The sequence below is a fragment of the Vitis vinifera genome, chromosome 10, assembly GCF_030704535.1.
Source record: "Vitis vinifera cultivar Pinot Noir 40024 chromosome 10, ASM3070453v1".
Taxonomy (NCBI): Eukaryota; Viridiplantae; Streptophyta; class Magnoliopsida; order Vitales; family Vitaceae; genus Vitis; species Vitis vinifera.
In genome coordinates, this window is record NC_081814.1 from 16,073,820 (window position 1) to 16,096,001 (window position 22,182).

The window sequence follows — 22,182 nt, forward strand, 5'->3', positions numbered from 1 at the left end:
TATAAAATAAGACTTTTCATATTTTGCACAAGATTCCAATTTAAAGAAAATAAGTTAATTTTGGAAATTTATGATAGATAATTTATAATTAAGAAAGTTACCAAAATAAGTGTTATAAAATAAAATATTTTGGTATTCTTAATATATTTTCATGAAAGTATCTTTCCAAATATTATTTATTTAGAATTGGATGTTGCTATTTTTCGGTTGTTATTTCCTTTTAGAACTTTCCTTTTAATTTAGGTTAGGTGGTTCTTTGGGCTCTCCCACCCAAGGAGAAGGAGAACATCACCTATGGTGGTCTTCTAGGCTTCTTTCCCCTTTTGAGAGAAGAAGGATAGTACCAAGTGCTAGGAACCCTGAATTTCTTTGTTTCTAAGCTTTGGATATCTTAGAATGCATGCATTTATCCCTAGGCATCTCTAAATCTATTGTAGGGGAATAAATGATAATAAAAACCATTATTAACTATAGATCTAGAGATGTAATACTCATACCTATAATTTGGATGTTCCCACATCAAAATACATTCGATGAAGATAAAACTTGTAGTTTGCAAAGGTCTCATACACCCAAAGTCTTCCACCCAATTACTTTGATCACGACCTTGGCACTCTAGAGGGTGGGCTTTGGAAGGGAGGAAGTTTTGATTTTTCTCTAGAGGTGGAAGATGACTGTCTAAAGCCATGGAAACCCCAACCTTAACCTTTAAGGGTTGTTTATAGGGTTCCTTTACTAGGCTTAGTGAATTAAGTCCACCAAGGTTTGAGTCACTTAATCTAACTCAAAACAAGTCCTAATTAATTAATTAACTACAAAGACTTGTCTAATTTATTAATTAGCCCAATCCAAAATCCTTGTTCACTGTCCTTTATGCAACATTATATAATTACCAGAATGCCTTTATGCATAAGAATAAACCTACAATCAATCCAACCCTCATAAATTGTGTTGACACGGTATATGAGTTGAAAATAGGGACCATTGGGACCTATTGGGGTCCTAGCTCCCTCAGAATCTAATTCTAAAATTGTTTTAACATCCCACTACAAAGAATCAACCACACTCTAATACCCTATGTAAATAACAATAAGACGAAACTTGGGTCTGCGACCTACTATCTATTGCATGCAAACTCCTCATGAATCGATGTCCAAAATTTAACAAGGTAGTGCTATCATATATTAATACTTGATTTACAAATCTCACTTATTGTGTAATCAATTGGGAAACCCATCCTGAAGGTCAAGACAAGTCATCCCTCCAATTATGAAGTAATGCATTATAGTTTCTACTAGATTGCTTAAATCCATGAATTGATTATGAACAACTTATCTACTTTCAAAGAACCTATGACTTATAGACTTCGTATAATTTCTAATATACCCAAGTCATATACAATATAAGATATATGAGTTGAATGCTTAAATCAATGTTAATGCATAAAAAGGATAACAAGGGGACAGTCAAGTCTAACTTTGTTATATCATGTCTTGCTTTTAAGGGCGTAATCCCAAAACCAAGTCCTTTAAGCTCTCCAAAACTTGTACTTGGAAAACAACCAATTGTCTCTTACTTATAAATCTTCGATTGTGTTATATACATACCAATTGCACCTACATAATACACTAAAATGCATACCCAATAAAGACTTGTGATTTATGTAGGTTTTGATTTTTCATCTATCATAAAATATGACGAACCTTTAACACATGATGCTCTTACAACATACTTTGCATATTGTCATTTTCATAAAACTATTTTCCCAACATTAAGGGGAAAAAAGCTTATTCCAAAAAAATAATGAGAAATTTTTTAAAATACATCAACTTTGTTTCATCTTGATCTTTGTAGAAATTAATGTGAACTAGAAGTTCAAAGAATCATTCATTTGCAAAAACTTGCAAACCAATTACCAACGATATTCATTAATACAAAAAAAAAAAAAATGACAAAGTCACATATTTTGACCACAAATACCTTTACGCAGATTGATGCTACCAATTTATAAAATGTATCTAAGATATGCCTAAAGTACAGTAGACTTGTTGGTTCAAAGGATTTAATTCATTAAAAAAGGAGAACACAAGGAAAACCGGAAACTCTTAGAGAGGCCATAAAAATAATTGATTAATCTAAAATTGACAAAGTTACGACCCTTAAAGAGGTGCAAATAAAATAGATAGCCTTTTAAAAGGCACATATTGAATAATTAACCCTTAAAGAAGTACAAATTAAACTATTAACCCTTGAAAATAATGGGATTTCAATAAGTTGTGTATACATGAGAGAAAAATGAAATTTAAAAAATATTAATATTAACAATATATTGTTTTCCAATTGACCTTTGACGTCATACGAAATTTGATGAGGATCTTGAACCATATTAAAATGTGAAAGAAGATCAACAAAAAAAAAAAAAAAAAGGCTAAAATGGAAAGAAGCCATGCAAGCAAAATTAGACTTGTTAATAAAATGAGAAATATTTAGATCTATAGTCTAAATGCGTAAAAATGTAAAGATTGTTGGGTATAAATGAGTATTTATACAAAAGCAAAATGGGAAAAATAAAATAAAATTAATATAAAATGTGATTAGTAGCTTAAGATTTCTCGTAGAAGCTTGATATTGATTACAAGGAAGCATACTCTTTTATCATGGACACAATCATATTTTGATTTTTAATTAATTTGGTAGTCTTAGAAGGAATGAATATGCATCTCATGTTGTTATGACATATTTATATTGGTTCATAGATAATAGTATATACATGAAAATCCTTAAAAGATTTCAATTACCTAAAGCAAATACTACAAAGTCTCATAGCATATATTCAATCAAGTTACAACAAAATTTGTATAGATAGAAGCAATTTTGACACATGTGGTATAATTGTCTTATCAAATACTTATTAAAAGAAGGGTATGCAAACAACTATATATGTTCCATGTGTTTTTATTAAGAAATAAAAAATTGGATTTGTAATTATTATAGTGTATGTTAATAACTTAAATCTTATTAGAATTCTTGAAGAACTTAGAAGAATAATAAATTATTTGAAAAAGAAATTTTAGATGAAAGATTTTGGGAAAACAAATTTTTTTTTCAGGGCATTTAAATTGAGTTATTTTCAAATGGAGTTTTTGTACATCAATCAATTTACTTTGAGAACAATTCTAAAACCTATTCATATGAATAAAGCACATCCTTTAAGTTCTTTAATGGTTATTTGATCACTTAAAGTGAAAAATGACCCCTTTTGTCTCAACCACTTGGTCTAGAGGCATATTATCTAAGTATTATTAATGCACTAAGATATCCTGCAAATTATACATAATCAAATATAACATTTTTTTGTCAACTTGCTTGCAAAATATAGTTTTGTACCAACTCAAAGATATTGGAATAAAGTCAAATACGCATTGCGATATCTATGAAATAATTCATATAAGTTTATTTGATTTGAAAGGGGTAAAATCTTAGTTGATTGGATATACAAATGCTAGCTATCTTTTAAATCCCCACAAAGTTCTATCATAAAAGAGATATGTATTTACATATGATAATGCAACAATATAAAAAAGATCAATTAAACAAATAATGGTATGACTCTCTTTAAATCATTTAGAGATACTCACAATTCATGAAATAAATCATAAAAATATATGACTAGGGTTAATGATTTAACATATTTAGGAATCACGTGGATTATTCTCATCAAAGATGATTAAACTAAGTAACATAAAAATAATGTTTTTTATATTATATAAATTAAAAGAGAATTTATAAAAGGTGACCGAACAAAACATATCATTCCCCAAGTTCTTTGATACTCAAGAGCTCTAAGAAAATAGTAAAATTAATATTTAATATATATATGATCATGTAATAATCTAAAAAATCTAGTTACGGAAGTGTTACTATCAACTACATTTAAAATGTTAAGATGCAAAAGTGGAATACAAAGTTTAAAAAATTTATTAATTGAAGCATAGAAGAAAACATGATTATGTTTACATAAGAGGAAGAATACTAATAAGGATACATTGTATTTTTTTCCTTTATTTAGGTTTTACTGATAAGGTTTTTATTGAAGTAGTGTTCATCGTGATATTGTTTCTTCTTAAATAAGTTTTTCTAAGTGAGGTTTTAATAAGACATATTTTTATGATTATAAAAAATACGGTATTATGAAATATGAGAATTTGTTAGAACTTTGTAAATCATCTTTCATATTGATGCAACTTCTTATCTCTATGTAAAAGGAGGGCGGGCACATTAATAAACTAAAATTTCAATTTCTTCATATTTTTTTTTCTTCGTGTAATTTTTTTTTCTACAAAGATCGGAGGTGTTTTAGTTGCCGTGACTGTTGTATTTACTTATTATTTATTTGAGAAGATAAAAAGCTGAAAAATACAATTATTAAAAAAAATCTCAGTATGATTCCATAAGAAGCCATTCATTCAGTCAGACCAATCTTTGCTTCAGCCCACCAAGAGATGCCATGGTGCAAGTACAAGAAAAGGTAAACTTCAAAAAAAAATAAATAAATAAATAAATAAATCAAAGATATCTTTAGCTGCTGTGGTAGAATCTCTCACCCCTCCCCACCGTCCAGAATTTCCACCACCACCGCTCCTCTGAGCTCTGTTACATGACACGCCTCAGCCCATATCCATTGGTGTTTGGGAGTTGAAATAAAAAGAATGCCTCAACTGCTGGCAGCACTACTGCCCTCCAAACAATGGCTCAAATCCACATTTTGGCTCCAGCATTTCCTCTCTTTCGCCTCTCCTCCCAAACCCGTCTTTCTTTTTCAATCAACTTCTTCTGGGTTTCGATTCAACTCATATGCTGCCAACAGGAGGCTCTCCACAATCCCAGGTCCATATTTTCTTCTCTTTCGTTTCCATTTCCAGAGCTTAATTGTGGACTCAAGGTTTTTCGGTTTTTTTTTTACTTCAAGATTTTTGGTTTCCTTTTTTCTTTCCTTCTATTTTCCCGCCAATCAAACAGACAATAACGTGGGGTTGTTTTACATTTTTTTTATTTTTTTTATTTTTGTGAAGTTCGTTTGGACCAACCAGAAGATGGAAGCAGTGATTTGGACAAGTTGAGGGTGTTGAGACAGAAAATTGAGGTTTCTGGGATTACCTTAGATGATTCTTGTGTGCCAGGACGGTACCATCACTTGATTTGTCCTAAGGTACCTACTCTCTTTATTATTTTCTGTTACTTTCTATGGTTATTGCTCATCTTTTTATCAGATGAAAAATCATTATTTTTTTCTTTTATTTGTTAATTGGAAATTGCTTTAGATAGTGTTTTTTTTGTTGGAATTGTAAAGTGAGGAAGCCAATGGTGGGCGGAAGTACTTGATTATGTGGGGTTAGTCATCCGCATTTGGTATATTGCTAAGGTTATTAAATTTGGTAGAAAGCATGTTCCATTTCATGAGATGTTGATCTATGAAATGGGTTAACCGGATTAGAGTGTCAGTTATCCCAATGGATAGAGAAAAGGGCTATCTGCACCAAGAATGGGTGATACCATTAGGGAAAAAACTAACTAGGAGAAGGGTACTTGAAGGAAAGCATGAGCTGTCTCAAAAGCAGTAGAAGGGTTATCTGCTGTGAATGAAAGCTACCAGAGGGAGAGCCAGAATTTTGGCTATGGAAGGATGGTGAATTATTAAGATGCAACCTCACATTAGCAGTGGTTATATATTTTCGTGAAGCACTAAGGATATTTGTGATTAGTAATATATGCCAATTTCTGAATGTCATTTAGTTCTTCAAACTGAAATTTGGAATTAATGACGTTATTAGGAGGATATATCCATGATAAAATAGGAGTTAGTGACTATTACAAGTTCTAAAGCCAATGGTCCATGAAATGTAATTCAATTTCAGGATGACTCACTGATGAAATAAGAGTTAGTGAGCTTACAAGGTCTTGTGTTGATTGTCCATGAGATGCAATTTAGAACGATGCTTGATGAGGATAGATTCTCTAAAATGGATAATGAGTAGGATGATATGAAGTTTAATATCGGCCATGCACTTTTCCAGTGCTCACTCTCACAGAGAGGATAATTGGAGATAGGTTATTGTTGAATCTTAATCTATGTAGAAATAGTAGCTTCTCATCTTGATGATAATGGTGGTGGGATTTGTTCATCAAGGCTCAAGGAGATGAGACGTGACAGGAATGAAGTCACGTGTGAGACTTTTCAGAAACATCATCGAGAGACTGCTATATCTCTAAAAATAATAATATATAGGGGGAGGTCCACTAGAGAGAATTCTCAGTTTAATGCTCAATATGTTGCTACTACAGAGAACAATGTCTAAACTCTCTTGGTGCTTCATCCTCCTTTCTTGATCAGTCTAGATCCTTTGAATATGAAAACTCTTTCTTAGGAATTTAAGTCATTTACTAGGCTTATGGCTTATGCACGTTCCACTACTGCTGTTTTTCCTTAAGAGGATCACTACTTTCTCTGATTAAAGTGTTTCATTACCTTACCCTATTGTGTCCTAGATTCTAGACTTTGGCACTTCAGATCATATGACTAGGTTGTCATCTTTCTTTCTTATCAATACTGCTTATTCAGGACCTACAGGTATACATAAAAGTTAGGTACAGATAAGGTTAGGATAGCTGATAGTACTTTGTCTCCCATTTGTACAGATGCCATGTTAGTTTCTGTCATTACCCTATTAATTTGTATGTAATACAAATTATCCTTCACTCGCATATATCTCTCCTGCATCAATTCCATGGGGTGTTTTAGAGGCCTTGTGTGATCTAATTGGAAGGAACCAAAGGATTCCATGCCTGAAGAAACGGAAGCTCTAGAGAACAAGGAAACTTGAGAATTTTTAATTTACATCCTGAGGGAACGTATTGGTCATGAATGGGGTTCTTCGCTTTAGACTATATAGAGGCTAATGGAGATGTGGAGAAGTACATGGCCAAGTTAGTAGACAACGATTTTACTCTCAGTTGAAAACATTGATGATCAAGTGGAGTTTGCCTATTAGTGAGAATTGACTCCAGTTGTTTTTAAGCTAGTTTAGATTGGAGAGGTTACTTGTGACAATACAAGGAAGGAGGATTAATTTTAATTTGTAAGATAGGGTGCTGTGGAAAGAGACTAAGGATGGGAATTTTTCTGTTAAATCTCTTTATAGTGCTCTTGATTCTAGAAGTGCAGTTCAGTTTCCTAAGAGCATCATTTGGAGCCCTTGTGCCCTTGTGTTCGTACTAAAGTGGGATTTTTTGCTTGAGAAGCTTCTTGGGGTATGGTGTTAGCCTTGGAAAGAGGGGGTGGCCCTTAGCTAATAGATGCTTCCTTTGTTGTGTGAAAGAGGAGTCTATTGATCATATTCTAATTCATTGCACCAAGGTAAGGGTTTTATGGGAGTTATTGTTTGTTCTTTTGGAGTGAATTGCTTTTGAAAATGAGGAGCTTTTGATTCATAGGATGAAAAATTCTTTTGTATGTAATTTTTGGTCTTGGACTAAGTCGGTTATAGATGAAGGACCTTTACATTTGATCAACCTTTTTGATTGGTTGGGTTCTAGATGAGGGTTGGTGAGATTTTGTATACCTTTTTTTTTTTTTTTTTCTTGCCTTTTGGCCCTCTTGCATCCCCCTTATATGCTTTGGGTCGGCCTTCAAGTGCCCTTTTCTCTCTTTATATATATATCATTTTTCTGTGCGTTTACTTATAAAAAAAAAAAAAAACAAAAGACTGGTGTCTTTGTTTGATTGATGTTAATAATATTACAGTATATTTTTGCATAGTGATCTAGAAAAGGGAGCATATATGACTATGTCTCTTCATTTTGGAACACTCATCAAAAGGAAAGGTATGCAAGCTAAAGAAGACATTGCGTGAATTAGAACTTTCCTTAAGAGCATAGATTGAGAGTGTTTCATATGTGGATCGGTTACGTTATTCTTAGGTACTTAAAGTTTGCACCTGGAAACATTGATATTTGGATAACATTGTCTCTTACATTATTCTTAGGCAAACAGATGCTTTTTCTGATACAGATTGGACAGGAGGAATTTCAAACACGTGTTCTACCTTAGGGTATTGTACTCTCATGGAAGTAATCTTACTCAGTTTACTAAATAATAGTCTCTTGTAGCGAGATTTGTGTGTAGAAGGAGAATTTAGAGCTGATGACTCATCTGGTATGTGAACTGCTTCGGTCAAAGATCTTATTGGTGAGATAGGATTTGATAACTAGGAAATTTATGAGATTGCATAATGATTATAAAGCTTCTATTAGTATCATTTAAACTCTAGTTCAGCATGACTGGGCAAAACATAAGTTTGATAGAGATTTATAAGAAGTTCAATTTTCCTGGCCTTATCTCCTCACCCTTTATAAAAGAAAAGATTAGTTTGTGGATGTATCTCCTACATGGGTATTTTTAGAGTGCTATTTTTCAGTTTTTTGGGCAAACTCAGTGTAAGTGTAAACATATGCCCTTGCTTGAGGGTGAGTTGGTAAAAGTTTAATATTTGTTTAAGAAAGTAGTTCTTTTTATTTATTTGCATATTACCCATTCCATATAATGCAGCCTGATAGAGTATCTCTAAATTTCCCATCACATTCTCCCTCTCTCCCCTTCTCTCCCCCCCCCCCCCCTCTCTCTCTGTCACACACACACACACACACATATAGTCTATCTCTGTTGTCTTTTTCCTCTTATGGGGTTGGGGGGTTGTCACCAGACCCAGTTGGCAATCATGGTAAGAATCACTTAGTTACCTAATTATCAAATCAAAATCTGAAAGTGATTTTTAGAAATGAATTGGTTGTTTCTGATAAAAAGAACTTTTTTGTAGTGCATTGATGGAGAAAGTGAGGTTGCTTATGGTGATTAGATGTAGTCATGCTACACTTTTCAATATATCTCTTGACTCACATTAGAAAGATGAAGATATGTGGGGCTTGGCTATTTGATATCAAATTCCAATACTCTAAATAGAAATATGGCTATAGGGAGTATTACTATTTTCCATATTTTTCAGAATCTTCTAGTTGAAAAACATTGCGTCTCTTGAGCTCTCTGTCAGCATTTTATATTTATAATCTTTCAGCATCTTATATTTATAATCTTACTTTTCATTTCCGTAAATCACATCTCTAGATTTTTATAATCATGGAAGACAAGTTATGCTGGGTTACTTCTTAAAATCCGCACATAATCATGCAATATGTCACATAAATTCCTACATAAAAGTTCTTTTACATCGGCCCTGAATCTGAAGCTCTTAACTTTGCACTTCTTGTTTTTATTATGCTGTGAAACTTTGCCTTATATTTGTAAAAGCTGTATTTGATTCTTTATACTTTAAAAAGCAAAAGCATAAGGCAGTGTATTGGGATTTTGAACCAATGCATGTGGTATAAACTTTTAAGATGCCTCATGATCTGTCTCTCTCTCTCTCTATCTAACTCACTCACTCACTCACACACACTCACATGTACAGACACACACATACACACACATGTAAATTATATTTACTTAAAGTGGTAAAATTGTAAGCATATTTAGATTAGTAACAGGTATACATAGTATACTTATTTGTTAAGTTGAACTGAGAAATATTTCTTTTAGTAAAAATAGAAGTCAAAATAAAGTTGCTAGTATTATTGGACTTCACTTCCAATAAATAGTGGCAGGGAAGTAATGAAAAGCCAAGTTGCATGGCACCATGGACTGAAATCCCTTAATCATCTCCTTAGAAATTCTTCAATGTCAATGGTGCTTTGAAGCAAAAGGACCTTGAGACCTCTAAATATATCAAACATAAGAATTGAAAGGTTAGAGAAAAAGTGATAAAGTAATGATATAACTTATGATTTTGTTTCTATGCGCTGTTTTTGTTTGATGTATGAAGCATATGTCACTAGACACACTCCATTTATTTATACATGGTTCTCCATGTTCCTTGTGATATCTTAGCCTTTTTTTTTTTTTTAAAATATAAAATTTGTTATTAAATCTTTAACATTCATGGAACACAGTGTAATGGTGGGCAGTTAATGGAGAGGAGCTTATCTCTTCATATAACCCAAGACAGGTAGGCTACTTCTTCTGGTTCACTTTATTTGTTCATGTATACTATTCCCATGGTCTTGGTCATATCCATTGTTTCATTGAGTCTTGTAGGAATTTTGCAATGTGGAGATGTTTTCGCAGCACATGTGGATGGGCAGGCCGGGTACTGTTATTTTGATTTTTTATTTTTAATTCCTTTTTCCTGTTAGAGTTTGTAAAAACTTGGAAATTAGAGTTCTTTGGCCAAGTTACAACTACATTGGTTGCAGGTTTTTCCAGAGAGTAGTGCAGCATACAGTGAAGTCACCAATAATTGGATGACGGTGGACAGCCTAGGGTTAGAACCTTTGGGTGACAAGGTATTGAATTTGACTTCATTTCAACTCCATATTGTGTAAGCTTCTTTCTTTTGTGAATTATATTAGAGATCTTTGCTGGGCTACCTTCTGTTTCTTGCAAATTTTCCTCTTTTCTTCTTCTTCTTTTCATAGGCACATTCTTTTTCTTATATTTTCAGGGCTTTCATTGATGATTTGTGGAAAATACTGCAAACTTTATTCTTGAGAATTGGTTTGTGGTGAATGGTAGGATGGTGTTTTTGGGGACAGGCAATTGCATTGGTGCTAAACCCAGTTAAAATTTGAAAGTTCCTAGTATTAGTGTGGAAAATGCTCATATATGTGCAGGCACATCCCATGCTTCCAAGACATCAAATAACACTAAAATATGATTGATATATGCCATAAAGTGAAAAGGTTTCATCTAATTTTGAACAGTCTGCATGCAAAACAATATTGTTATGTAGGATTATCTGGGAAGGAGATTAAAGATCATTCTGACAGAGGTCATCATTAACAAGAAAATCTGCCTAGGATGTTGCCTTTTTATCTGGAGAACTAGTCATGATGGTTTCTTGACTAGATCATATCTAGGGATGATTGTTTCACTTGTCACTCCAAATATGGGGGCTGATGGTATGATTTCTGAGGCACATCTGCTAAGTCACCATGTAATGATAGCATGTGCACAGAATGTTTTATCAACCATGTAATCTTTTGTCTCTCCACTGTTCCAGACCTAGAGTGCCATCCTCTTTTAATTTGCTACCCATAAAAAATGACTTATGCCTAAAGCAACCTTATCTTGCTACGCATTCAGGCATCTCATTGTAGTAATAGCTCAATAAAGGGGAGAGTAAATGCAAACACATATCCTACAACCCACTACACTACCTTCCTGAGCTGAGGTGCCTTGCTTGAGCCTTTCCCTTTTCATCCTCTTCTTCAAAACCTGAGCAAAAAGGGGCCAGCTTTAATGGTAACATATTGTGAAACAAGCTATATAGGTCTGGATAACAGTTTATGGGATATTTTGTGTAAAAATCTAAGACATATATATCAAAATAAGTAGGCCTTAAAATGTATTGATGCTTGGCGAAAGAAGTGTTTATTTGCCTTGGATTTAAAGATTTAAAAGAGGAGCAAGGGAACTTTCTCATGGCGAATTGGAAGGTGGCCCTTGTACTGGTAGGCTTCAAAACCTTTGAGATGGGGTGAGTTCTGAGGGGACAAGTAGAGTGTAGGATTTTGGAGTAGGGTAAGGGTTAAGGGCTTGGAATGGTTGGTGGAATTCCTAGATTGTTGCTGTAGCTGAAGAAGCGAGAATACATTCTTTCTAAAGATTCAGGGAAAGGATCCATGGCTTTTGAAGGAAATGGAAAAGAATGCTACAGGTATCCACCCATTGCTTTTAACCTGTTAAGAGAATGCTAAGAGATGCCCTTTTGTTTTCCCTAAGGTCTTTAGTTGTTAGGCAGAGGGACCTCAATGGTTATAGTTTTGGACATGGTTAATCCAACTGGATACCCAGGAGCAAAGCTGGGTATTTTTTCATTTGTTTAAGTTGAGGCTTATGCCTTGTTCTTCCTCAAGGCTTGCACTTCGCTTCATTTAGGCAAAACGCCTCAAGATTGCCTTTAGCCTTTTAAAACATTGGATGCAAGTGTGAAAGTATCTTTCATACCATTCCCAGATGAAGAGGACTGTAGATCAATGCATTGAAGACGAGCATAAATGTTGCTGAGAGATGGTAATTTCTCACTAGCAAGTATACTATGTTTGACATTAACATATTCAGAATCAACCTAACACTAGAAAGAAATTTAGCAACCTAAAACTCTTCCCTTTGCCTTCTTTCAACCTCAATATCAGTAGACAATGGTTGATACACATTCAATTCCTCCCACATCCCTTTGAGGGATGCTTAGTGCTCACTCAGTGGTTTTCCATTTTACTTTGGCCCAAAAATATCTCCATACAATTGATAGATTCTCGAAATATTTTTTTCTTAAGAGAATATGCCTCCTTAACTGCATCCTATATTTGCTTTCCAGTTTCTAAAAACATGAAATTAACACTAGCATAGGGTTCCATACTGTTCTACAACCATGTTATTATCATGAAGTCATCTTGTTGCCACTCATCAAGACTTCTAGATTCTTGAGGAGGATCTTCCATGAAATGTTTTAGTTTTCCCTTTGCCCCAATATGCATCCTCATGGCTTTAGCCTATAATAAATAATTAGGCCCATATAGTTTTATTGAAGTAATCTGAATCCTAACACTATCTCCAGATTTATTTATTTATTTTTGATAGGTAATCAGAATCAAATTACAATAAATAACGCCAAAAAAGGCGTTCCACAGTACACAGGATGTATACAAAGAAACACCTCAAAGCAACATAAATACAAAGAGAAACATCAACAACAACCCCCTTAGCCCGAACCCAAACACTCCACAAAGTCAACAAAGGATAAAGGACTAGGAACTAAGTGCAGCTTGCACCAAGCCCAAAGATTACAAGCAAAGGAGGATTTCAACCCTTGAATTGACCGGCCCTCATTATCAAACGTCCTACTATTTCTTTCTTTCCAAACAGTCCAAAAAAGGCATAAAGGAGTAGCTGGTGCCTTTTTTCTTTTCTTTCTCATGAAAGAACCATGCCATCCTAACAAAGCCTCTCTAACGGATGAGGGGAGCACCCACGACACACCTAAAAGGGAGAACAAAAGATGCCATAAAACTCTTGTTCTAGCATAGTGAAGTGGAATGTGATCCACAAATTCTTCCTCTTTAAGGCAAAGGAAGCATCTATTCGCCAAATACCACCCTCCACGGATTCTTCCTCTTTAAAGCATCTATCTCCAGATTTATGATCACTACTAGAAGCCTTACTTGTACTTAAAATAGGGACTATTTCACTTAAAATTGAAACAAAGGGATGTTAGGATATCTTTAGCACTGACACATACTTGCACTATACTTCTATCATTAAATACAACCAATCACATAGGTACTAGTATTGAAGATCACTATAGCAAAGCATGGTAGCAAATCATTGGAACAGGTACTATGGTAAATCAATGTAGTGTGACAGTATAACGCGACATTGTAACATTTTTTCATTTTTATTTAGGGTCAAATTTAACTTAAGCTTATAGGATTTGAGCCCACAATGCATATCATGCACTCTAACACCCTCCCTCATGTGTTGCCCCATATCCACACGTGGAGAGACACATAGGCCCACAGGCAAGCAACCACAATCAACCTTTTTTGGGCTTAATAATTGGGGATACAAATATGCGGTAGTGAGTTTCAAATACATGAACTCCCACCAAACGAGGCTCTAATACCATGTTGAGTGAAAGAAAGAAAATAGTATCTTATTACTCAAGGAAAGAGCATAGAGCATATATACAGACATTTACAAAATAAAACAAAATTACTAAACTACTCCTTTCCAAATAACTCTTTAATATCTCCCTGTTTTCTTTTCCTCCGATTTTCCTTCAAATTTTCTAGGAACTAAACATAATCTTAATGTTTGACCAGTCACATTTAGTTACGTTGATAAATTACTAGTTTTTTTCCTGTCTCTGTTTCAGCTGATTGCATATTTTGGTGAGCGGATGATATCAGAGAAAACTCTGTGGAGAAATGCTGTTATGCAGTTATCTGGTAACCAGGTACAGTTGTATCATATTAGTTGTAGCAGATTCTTGTACATAACCTTTATTCTTGATTTGTGATCTTGACGTTTGGAATTGACTGCATGCTGGATACAAACTTGTGAATGCTATGATGGTCAGGACTAACTGATTTAGAGCTCTTGTAGAGTGGGCAACTGATAATCATGGTAAACACATTTTACTTAGTACCAAATAAATATACTAGTATCCATCATTTTTTGTTTTCTTAGAAAAGATTATCATTCTATGAACTTTTATGCATTCACTGTATGTTTTTTGGCAAAATTTTGAGCACCTAGCTGTTGAGGCCGAGCTTAAGTGACAAAGGATTGGGATGAGGATACGGGAGGTTTCAAGTTCAATTCCCAAAAGGGGAAAAAAAAAAAGAAAAAGAAAAAGAAAAATAGGTGTCTATGAACAAAATTTAAGCACATGTGTGTGGAAAACTGGTCATTGAGGCCTGAAAACATCTTATATTCCTAATAAATTATCAACTTGAAAAGAAAGAAAAAAAAATCCCTAGGAAGAGAATTTTATATTGTTATGTTCAAACAAATCACAATGCAATGCGTCTAAAACAAGGGACTATAAGTCCATTTTTCTAGAGCAGGATCTTTTACTTCTAATATTTCTAAAGCAGAAAACATTATGGTAACTCAGACTTAGCAGAAATACCAGTAATGCTACTAAAGTTCAGGCATAATTATGGACAAAAATATTTCTAATGTAAAATATATTCCTAATCATAGATTTACTTCTGTTGCTTGTCCTGACTACTTTAGAACAATTGGATTTTATCAGTTGCCCCATTGTCTAACATAATGACCTCTAAAAAACTAAAGTTTGCTGTAGTTATGAATAAGAATGCTGATGCCTGTTTGATGTGAGATTTTTCCTACACAACATCTTTCCTCTACAATTCCCATGGTGAATGGACACAGGCTGGGATGCCTTTGTGATGTATAATTTTTGGTTATAGCCCCTTGCTTTTGGTTTCATCAATTGATTAAGAGTTTTCTCAAAATCCATTCATTCATATTTTTAGTTTGCTCACTGCTACACGACAGCTTTCCTCTTTAATCCCAATGTGGATTGACAGGCGTTCAATTTCTCATAAAATTCTTCATTTTCTGGTTTCATCAATTGATTAAGATTTTTTTTTTTTTTTAAGATTCATTCATTCGTCATTTTTGTTTGCTCCCTACTATGTGACAAAATTCCTCTAATCTCATCGGTGACAACTTTCCTCTAGTCTCACTGGGGATTGACAAGTGTTTGAATTATTTGTACAAGAGTTTTTTTTTTTCTTTTTCAAAATCTATTCATTCATCATTTTAGTCTGCTCTCTGCTATGTAACAACTGCCCTCTTTAATCCCATTCGGGACTGGTAGTGGTTCGAATCACTTATATCCTGGTAGTTCTCATTCGTCTAAAGATTTCCATTTTCACTTAAAATTCAAGATTAATTGGCTTCTACGTCTATACATCCTGATGGTGTGTTTGTGTGTTTGAATTACTTTTGAAATTCAAGATTAATTGGCCTTCCACATCTATACATCCTGATAATTCTTATTCCTATGAAGATTTCCATCTTTACATCCTTGTAAAGATATATAACTTCTATTCTTGACTATAGAGAATTGGGAAGGGAGCCCATCTTTATAGGACAATGTTACTGCATTCCTAACATCTAAACTCATCAAGTAAATAATTTATCTTAATTACTTTGCTTAAACAGTGTGCATTGAATCTTTATCATCTCTAACTAATAATAAAATATTATTTGCAGAGTGTCATTGCTCTTACCTATAGACAAAATGGACGTCTTGTCGGTTGTAAGTATCGAAGCATGGGCAAAAGGTTTTGGCAGGTACTCGTGCAAAGCTTTACATCAGTGTTCCAAATTGCATTATATAACAGATAAAATGGTGTGTGATAACATCTAAATTATCCAGCAGTAGAATTTTTTTGATGGCCATCAAACACCAAGTTCACAATTAGGTTCCATTTGGTGCTACTTTTCTAGTGTCTGAGAGTACAGGGCTGACTGTTAAAAGTACTTTAACCGTATGCTTGGTTATACACTAAAGCATTTTAAAGCAGCAGTGTTGGAGTTGTGTGTGAATTGGGCCTTAAGATATTTTGTATGCTCTATACCCTCATGATTTTGAAGATTAAATTAAGTTCTGACTTAATGCCAACTTGTATCTTTGAAGGGTTCATATCCCCTTATAACTACGTTGTTGGTTCTGTTTTATTCACTATAATATTGCCAAATTGGAGAAGCACTGCCATATTCTTTGTGAATGAGTGAATTTTGGTTTTAGTTTTAGTTTTATAGTTTTATTTATTTATTTATTTGAAGTTATGGAATCTTGTCCATAGAAATTTATTCATGCTTTCTAATCTGAATTCTCTTTGATTTTTTCTGCTATTAATGTACAGGAGAAGGGTACAGAAAAGATATTATATGGACTTGATGACATACAGGAAGCAAATGAAATCATCATTGTAAAATACCTCCACCATTGTTAGGCGGCTTTCTAGTTGTTACTGAAATCTCTCTCTCTCTCTCTCTCTCTCTTTTCTTTAATTAATTATTTTGATAATGATTATAGGTTGAAGGTGAGGTAGATAAACTTTCGGTTGAGGAAGCTGGCTTCTGTAATTGTGTAAGTGTTCCTGGTGGTGCACCACAAAAGGTTTCTGCTAAAGAATTGCCATCTTTAGACAAGGTTTGATGCTAAGAATTTTTTTTGAACTTGTCTTTATTGGTTGATGCTCAAAATATTCTTTCCTGTTATGCATTTTTTAAGCTCTTGTTGGAAGATTGCAGCAGATAATTGATTATGTTGATTACATGAATAATTTCGTGTTTGTATCTGATATTTGTTGAATGCAGATATTATTGGTGATATATGGGATCATATCAAATATATGCTATATGTGCATATATAATTTTCAATAAGTTGCATATTTTCAGATGTGGCTGGTTCAAGGGCTATTAATTTTTAAAAAATTAAAACTTTTTCTAAAGTAATAAAATGCAAGTCATTATGTTTTAAATATTTAAATGGGGTTTTGATTACTTGAAGTCCCTTGGTTCTCATGAGTTGAAGTTGTAGAGAGAGAGAGGGTGAGATCAATTATCATTGTATTTTAGATAAATTAAACGAAAATTATGTTTGAAAAATGTTAGTAAATAATTGTATTATTTTTTCGAAAAATATCAGTTTCCAATTATATAGAAAATATGTATTATTTTTCTCATTGTTATTGCCATCTTTTGTGTGTGTGTGTGTGTAGTTCCTTCTTCCTTTCCAAGAAATTTTGTGGAAGGCTATGTTCAGAATCCTGCCAAATGCATTTCCTCTTTCCTTCTTTTTTCTGGAAACAGACAATACTTCTCCCTGTTACCAAATGAGTCCTTGCTTAACAACTGTTGGTATTTTACCATTATTGTTATCCACAAACAATGCTACTTTGCAGGGGAAGGAGGGTTTCTATCTTAATTGTTTCATCAGGAGCTATTTAATAACCAAAGATGCATAAATTGATCTGACAGTGAGCATGCCTCATCTTTTCAGGTGTAGCTAACAATCACCATCCTTCATTTACAGTGAAAAACCATTAGAAACTACCCTAGTAATTAATTTATGTGGTCTTATTGAAGTGAATTTATTCTTCCCTTTAAATTCATTTCTTTTCCATCTTTCTTGTCCTTATCTTGTACAGTTCCTGGCTGCCTTGTATCTTGCAAGGTGGTTTTCAACAGGATAAGATGTATTTATTTGTGGCCTCTAAAGGAATTCACGGAATTCTTTCTGTAACGTTGATCCTTTTCCCTATTTCTTGTATACCACCACAATTGAAGTTCTTTTGATGCACTCCTAGCAGTTGACAAAAATGAAATAGTAAGCTTGGACAAGTCAACCAGTAATACAATGAAGATGATGCTACTAATGTTGTATTGGAAGTTGATATATTATTACCACATTATTTAATTTAGAGATCTCAAAATAGCATTTGAAGTAGACGCAGGATTTGGTCCACCTGAATGGTTATTTTGGGAATTCTTTCTATAAAGCTAAATTCACTTTACTCATTGACCCATAGTTTCCAACATCCTGGCATTTAATAATTTAACCTGTTTCTAGAAGTGCTTTATACATGAAGTCCCTCCTACTTTGTTCAATGTTGTAAATATCAGTGTCATTCCTGGTATCAGCATTTCTTGATTATGAAAGATGATATGTTGTGGTTGAGAAATAATGTATAAAAGATAAAAGTGATAGGGTATTTTAAATGGTTAAAACATGTTTACAGCAATGAAATAATTGAAGACAGTATTTTCTGCCATGATAATTTCATACACTACTTCATGGAATATGCATGATTCATGTACCATACTATCTTCATTGTGTCATTAATTAAGATTTCTCCTTCACTCGAAACAAGTTTCTTTTGAAAACTATTCATGCCACCAATTTACTTGATGTTTGAAGTTGAAGATATTGCCATAGAAGATTGAATTTTTTGTTTTGTCAAGAAATCTGTTTTTTGCTTTACTTTTTGGGGGTTACTGAATGATGTCTTATTATAAACTGACCATTATATATCATTGCTGTTCATTGAGTACTGTGACACACCAGAGATCCTCATCCAATACTTAAAACAATAACTATATTTTATAGTGATAGATTAATCACACTTATAATAAATAAAATATGCATTCTTCGGAAAAGAAATATAAAATACCAAAGCTCATGAATTGACTTTCCTATGACTAATATAATGTAGGAAGCTTAATAAGGCAGTACTTCCTGTCTGGTCTGGGTTGTAGTTGCCAAACTCACCATTTATTTGAAAACCTAACCATTCTCTATTCCATCTTTGTCTTTTTAGGTTATTTTCTGTTATCAATATTAGAGAGCCTTTCTTACAAAACTAATCTTTTTTTTTTTTTGTGTGTGTGTGTGTGTGTGTATGAAGCTAGGACACTGCATATCACTATCTATGGAACTGCAAAGAATACTTGGACAAGGTAGGTAAACTTAATTCAAGACTTTCAATCATAACTTGTACAGACAAGATGGGGCTTTGAGGTTGTCTTTCAACTAACTATATATGTATAAACCCTGTTAGGCATCTCGCATTATCCTTGCTACTGATGGTGATAGTCCTGGCCAAGCATTGGCTGAAGAGCTCGCTCGCCGCCTAGGAAAAGAAAGGTTGTTATAAATAAGCTAATCCTGATTTTTTGTTTGAGAACACATAAGCTACTCCTGGGAAAACCGAGATAAGTACTTTATCCTTTGAAAATAGGGTTTACAACTCGAGCTTGCAAATGATGATTGGGACCCAAAATTGGTACCCACCTAAGATGTGTTTGTGGTAAATTCTGGTGATTATGGTATCAAATCATTGAATTCAACTCTAGCTTTAAATGCTGGAATTTTTTTATAGCTCAGAAGATGAGTCATAAAATTAGATAGTTTAAAATGGTATGATCATTTACATTTTTGAATGGAGATGATATGATAAGTGGTGCCTTAGTGATACCTTTTGCATCTTTGTAAGATTCCTGTCTTTGTTACGGGGTTTAAAGGACACTTGTTTGTTATATGAGATTTAAAAACAAAATGTTTTCCTTTTTCATTTTATGCCTGAATTTTAGTGGGGAAAAAAATCAATTTGATGCCTGAATTCTTTATCTATTTGTTGCTCTTGCTTTTTTGGCTACTAGATGTTGGAGAGTAAGTTGGCCAAAGAAAGAAGACTCAAGTTGTTTCAAAGACGCAAATGAGGTTTGTCACTTTTCGTACTCTCTTTTGGTCTTCTAAAAACTTCCAAGTCTTGGTTCATTTTACAATTGAAATGCATCATTTATTGCCAAGAAATATCTACAACACAAGTATCGTAATATCAATAGCAAATAGTATAAGTTTTCTTCAAAAAATAGCTACATTGAGAACCAAAACACAAGTATCTTAATTGTGATACTCCTTTTATGAATTTTTTAGACTATAATTGAAGAATGTTTGATTTCAAACAAGTAAAATATAGAAAGGAAAAAGTTGTGGGTAAAAAGTATTCATGTGGTTTTAGTGATTGTATTATATATGGTACATTCACAAGTTATCTTCTGCAGCCAAATATGATTGTGATTACAGAATACTGCTACAACCTTCGAAGTGTCTACCACATCTGGCTTAACACCTAATACCAAAAATTCTGAAAACGTTACAAATTAAATTGAGAATATTTCTCATTTTGATATGTTTGTGTTTGCTATTGTTTGGAACTAGAAAAACTAAGTATAGCCATAAGCATTCATTGTAAAAAATTTTGCTATCATTAATGTCTAAAATGCTTACAATGAAGCTAAATTGTGAAAGCACTTAAAATGAACTAAGACACATTAAGAGATTCATTTAGATAAAAATTTGTATGAGCATTTGTAAATTAAAGCATACATAAAAGCAGATCATGCATTATCTAAGTATAATGAAATTAACAGTTGAGACAAAGAGCAAAGGCATTCCGAGATGCTACCTACCAATTTTATTAGTGAACATATCATTGTTACTTCAGCATCCGGCAATAAATTTGGTTTAAAAATGATAGATCTCTGTGACAGAATAGATCAGGCAACTTGGACAACCTTCAAAAAAAGGGTGCCAGTACTGAAACCAACACTGGTGGGTAGGTGGAGTATACCTTGGGGCGTGAGGCGACTTGCCCTAAAGAACTTGGAAAACTAGCCCTGTAATATCAGGAAGTCCACCCTATACTGTTCCAAATGTAATAACTAAGCCAAAGCAACCAACATAGTCCTATTGAAAATTATAAGTTGCATGGTTCATGATGTTCTAGGTGTTACACAGCACTCGCCTCATTCTATGTACTTATTGCACATCTAATCATGGACCAACTCAATGCATTCATGTCTTTCCCATGTGCACAGGACAAGGACTGTCCTACTTGTTGAAATCATTGATCTCTTGTCCAAAGAGAGACATTAAATGCTTTCCTGGGAAAGATTCAAGTTCACTTTTAGTGTCGAACTTTTGTGTGAACACAAGAGGTATTTTACTAAAAATTCTCCATTTGTTCATAGAGAGATTGAGAAATCTTAGAACAATAGGAACACCAGTCTTCTCTCAGATTGCTTGTGGAGTGAACTTCACCCATATGGATTGTAGACTCAGATCACTGCAACAGCTGGACTTGTTAGTTGGAGAATTAGTGAAAATAGCTGGTTGAGATTTGTGGAGTTGAAGTGAGTATTCAAAACATTACTTGTATTAGTCATTACTTGATCCGTTCTCTGTCCTAAGGTTCTTTCAGGAAAAGAAAAACATTCCATATCCCTTGGGTCTTACTGTCTTAGTTTAATTTCGTCAAAATAACTGTAAATAATTTTAAGAAATATGTATATCTCACACCCTATGAATATGACCTTATATGTTTGCTTTCAACAACCAGAGAATTGTTTTTTGGAATGATTACTGAGCCGATGTTTATTTTATCTACACAGGTTCTCAAGAATTTGGGAGCAGACGCTCTGCGAGAAGTTATTGAAAATGCAGAGTTATATGAGGTAAATAGCTCGATACAAGAGATATGAGGCATACACACTTTCTCGTATTTTTGGATGAAAAGCAGTTTTTGATGGTGTTGGCATAGGAAAAGGCTGTAAAACGGCTTACCGTACAGTAGAGTCATGGTCATCATATTGACCATTGATTCAAAATGTATATTTTTTCCAGACTCCTATTCAACTTCAACTTCAAAGAATGCAGTAGTTCTTATGTGCATGAGATTCCTTTTCTCTAGTTATAGAGAGTTCATAAATTCTTAATTACTTATCTTGTTTTGCATGCACAAAAAACAGGAGTAATCTTGGTTCATTTTGGAATATGGAAATGTAAATCCAGAAAGATTTCAGCATTTTCTGAAATGGAGGAAAGTGGGTTGATCCTATATATGTAATATATAAATGCATGGGTGCATCTTCATCTTAACACACCGTTACTATCATTAAAAATTTAA

General features: G+C 33.6%; 1 protein-coding gene across 10 annotated transcripts; it reads left to right on the forward strand.

Moving 5' to 3' along the window:
- The first annotated feature begins 4,489 nt into the window (after nucleotides 1-4,489).
- LOC100263216 (primase homolog protein) lies at nucleotides 4,490-21,947 on the forward strand. Of its 10 annotated transcripts, XM_010657542.3 has the most exons (14): nucleotides 4,494-4,887; nucleotides 5,073-5,209; nucleotides 10,060-10,115; nucleotides 10,205-10,256; nucleotides 10,363-10,452; nucleotides 14,043-14,123; nucleotides 14,273-14,293; nucleotides 15,917-15,997; nucleotides 16,573-16,638; nucleotides 16,746-16,862; nucleotides 19,124-19,171; nucleotides 19,273-19,358; nucleotides 19,874-19,934; nucleotides 21,668-21,947. In XM_010657542.3, the coding sequence occupies exons 1-14, from the start codon at nucleotides 4,710-4,712 to the stop codon at nucleotides 21,755-21,757; spliced, it is 1,164 nt and encodes a 387-aa protein (XP_010655844.1). In that variant the 5' UTR covers nucleotides 4,494-4,709; the 3' UTR covers nucleotides 21,758-21,947. The 10 variants fall into 10 exon arrangements, 6 of the variants coding, with proteins under 6 accessions (XP_002270298.2, XP_010655844.1, XP_010655846.1 ...); XM_002270262.5 differs by lacking the exon at nucleotides 14,273-14,293 and having other exon boundaries at nucleotides 4,490-4,887; XR_786794.3 differs by lacking the exon at nucleotides 21,668-21,947 and having other exon boundaries at nucleotides 19,120-19,171; nucleotides 19,874-19,901.
- Nucleotides 21,948-22,182: the final 235 nt, after the last annotated feature.

Coding starts and splice junctions, on each gene's coding strand:
- LOC100263216 (XM_010657542.3), top strand. CDS start 4,710: ATGCCTCAACTGCTGGCAGCACTACTGCCCTCCAAACAATGGCTCAAA. Junction 10,453..14,042: donor TAGAACCTTTGGGTGACAAG/GTATTGAATTTG, acceptor TCTCTGTTTCAG/CTGATTGCATATTTTGGTGA. Junction 14,294..15,916: donor GTGGGCAACTGATAATCATG/GTAAACACATTT, acceptor TATTATTTGCAG/AGTGTCATTGCTCTTACCTA.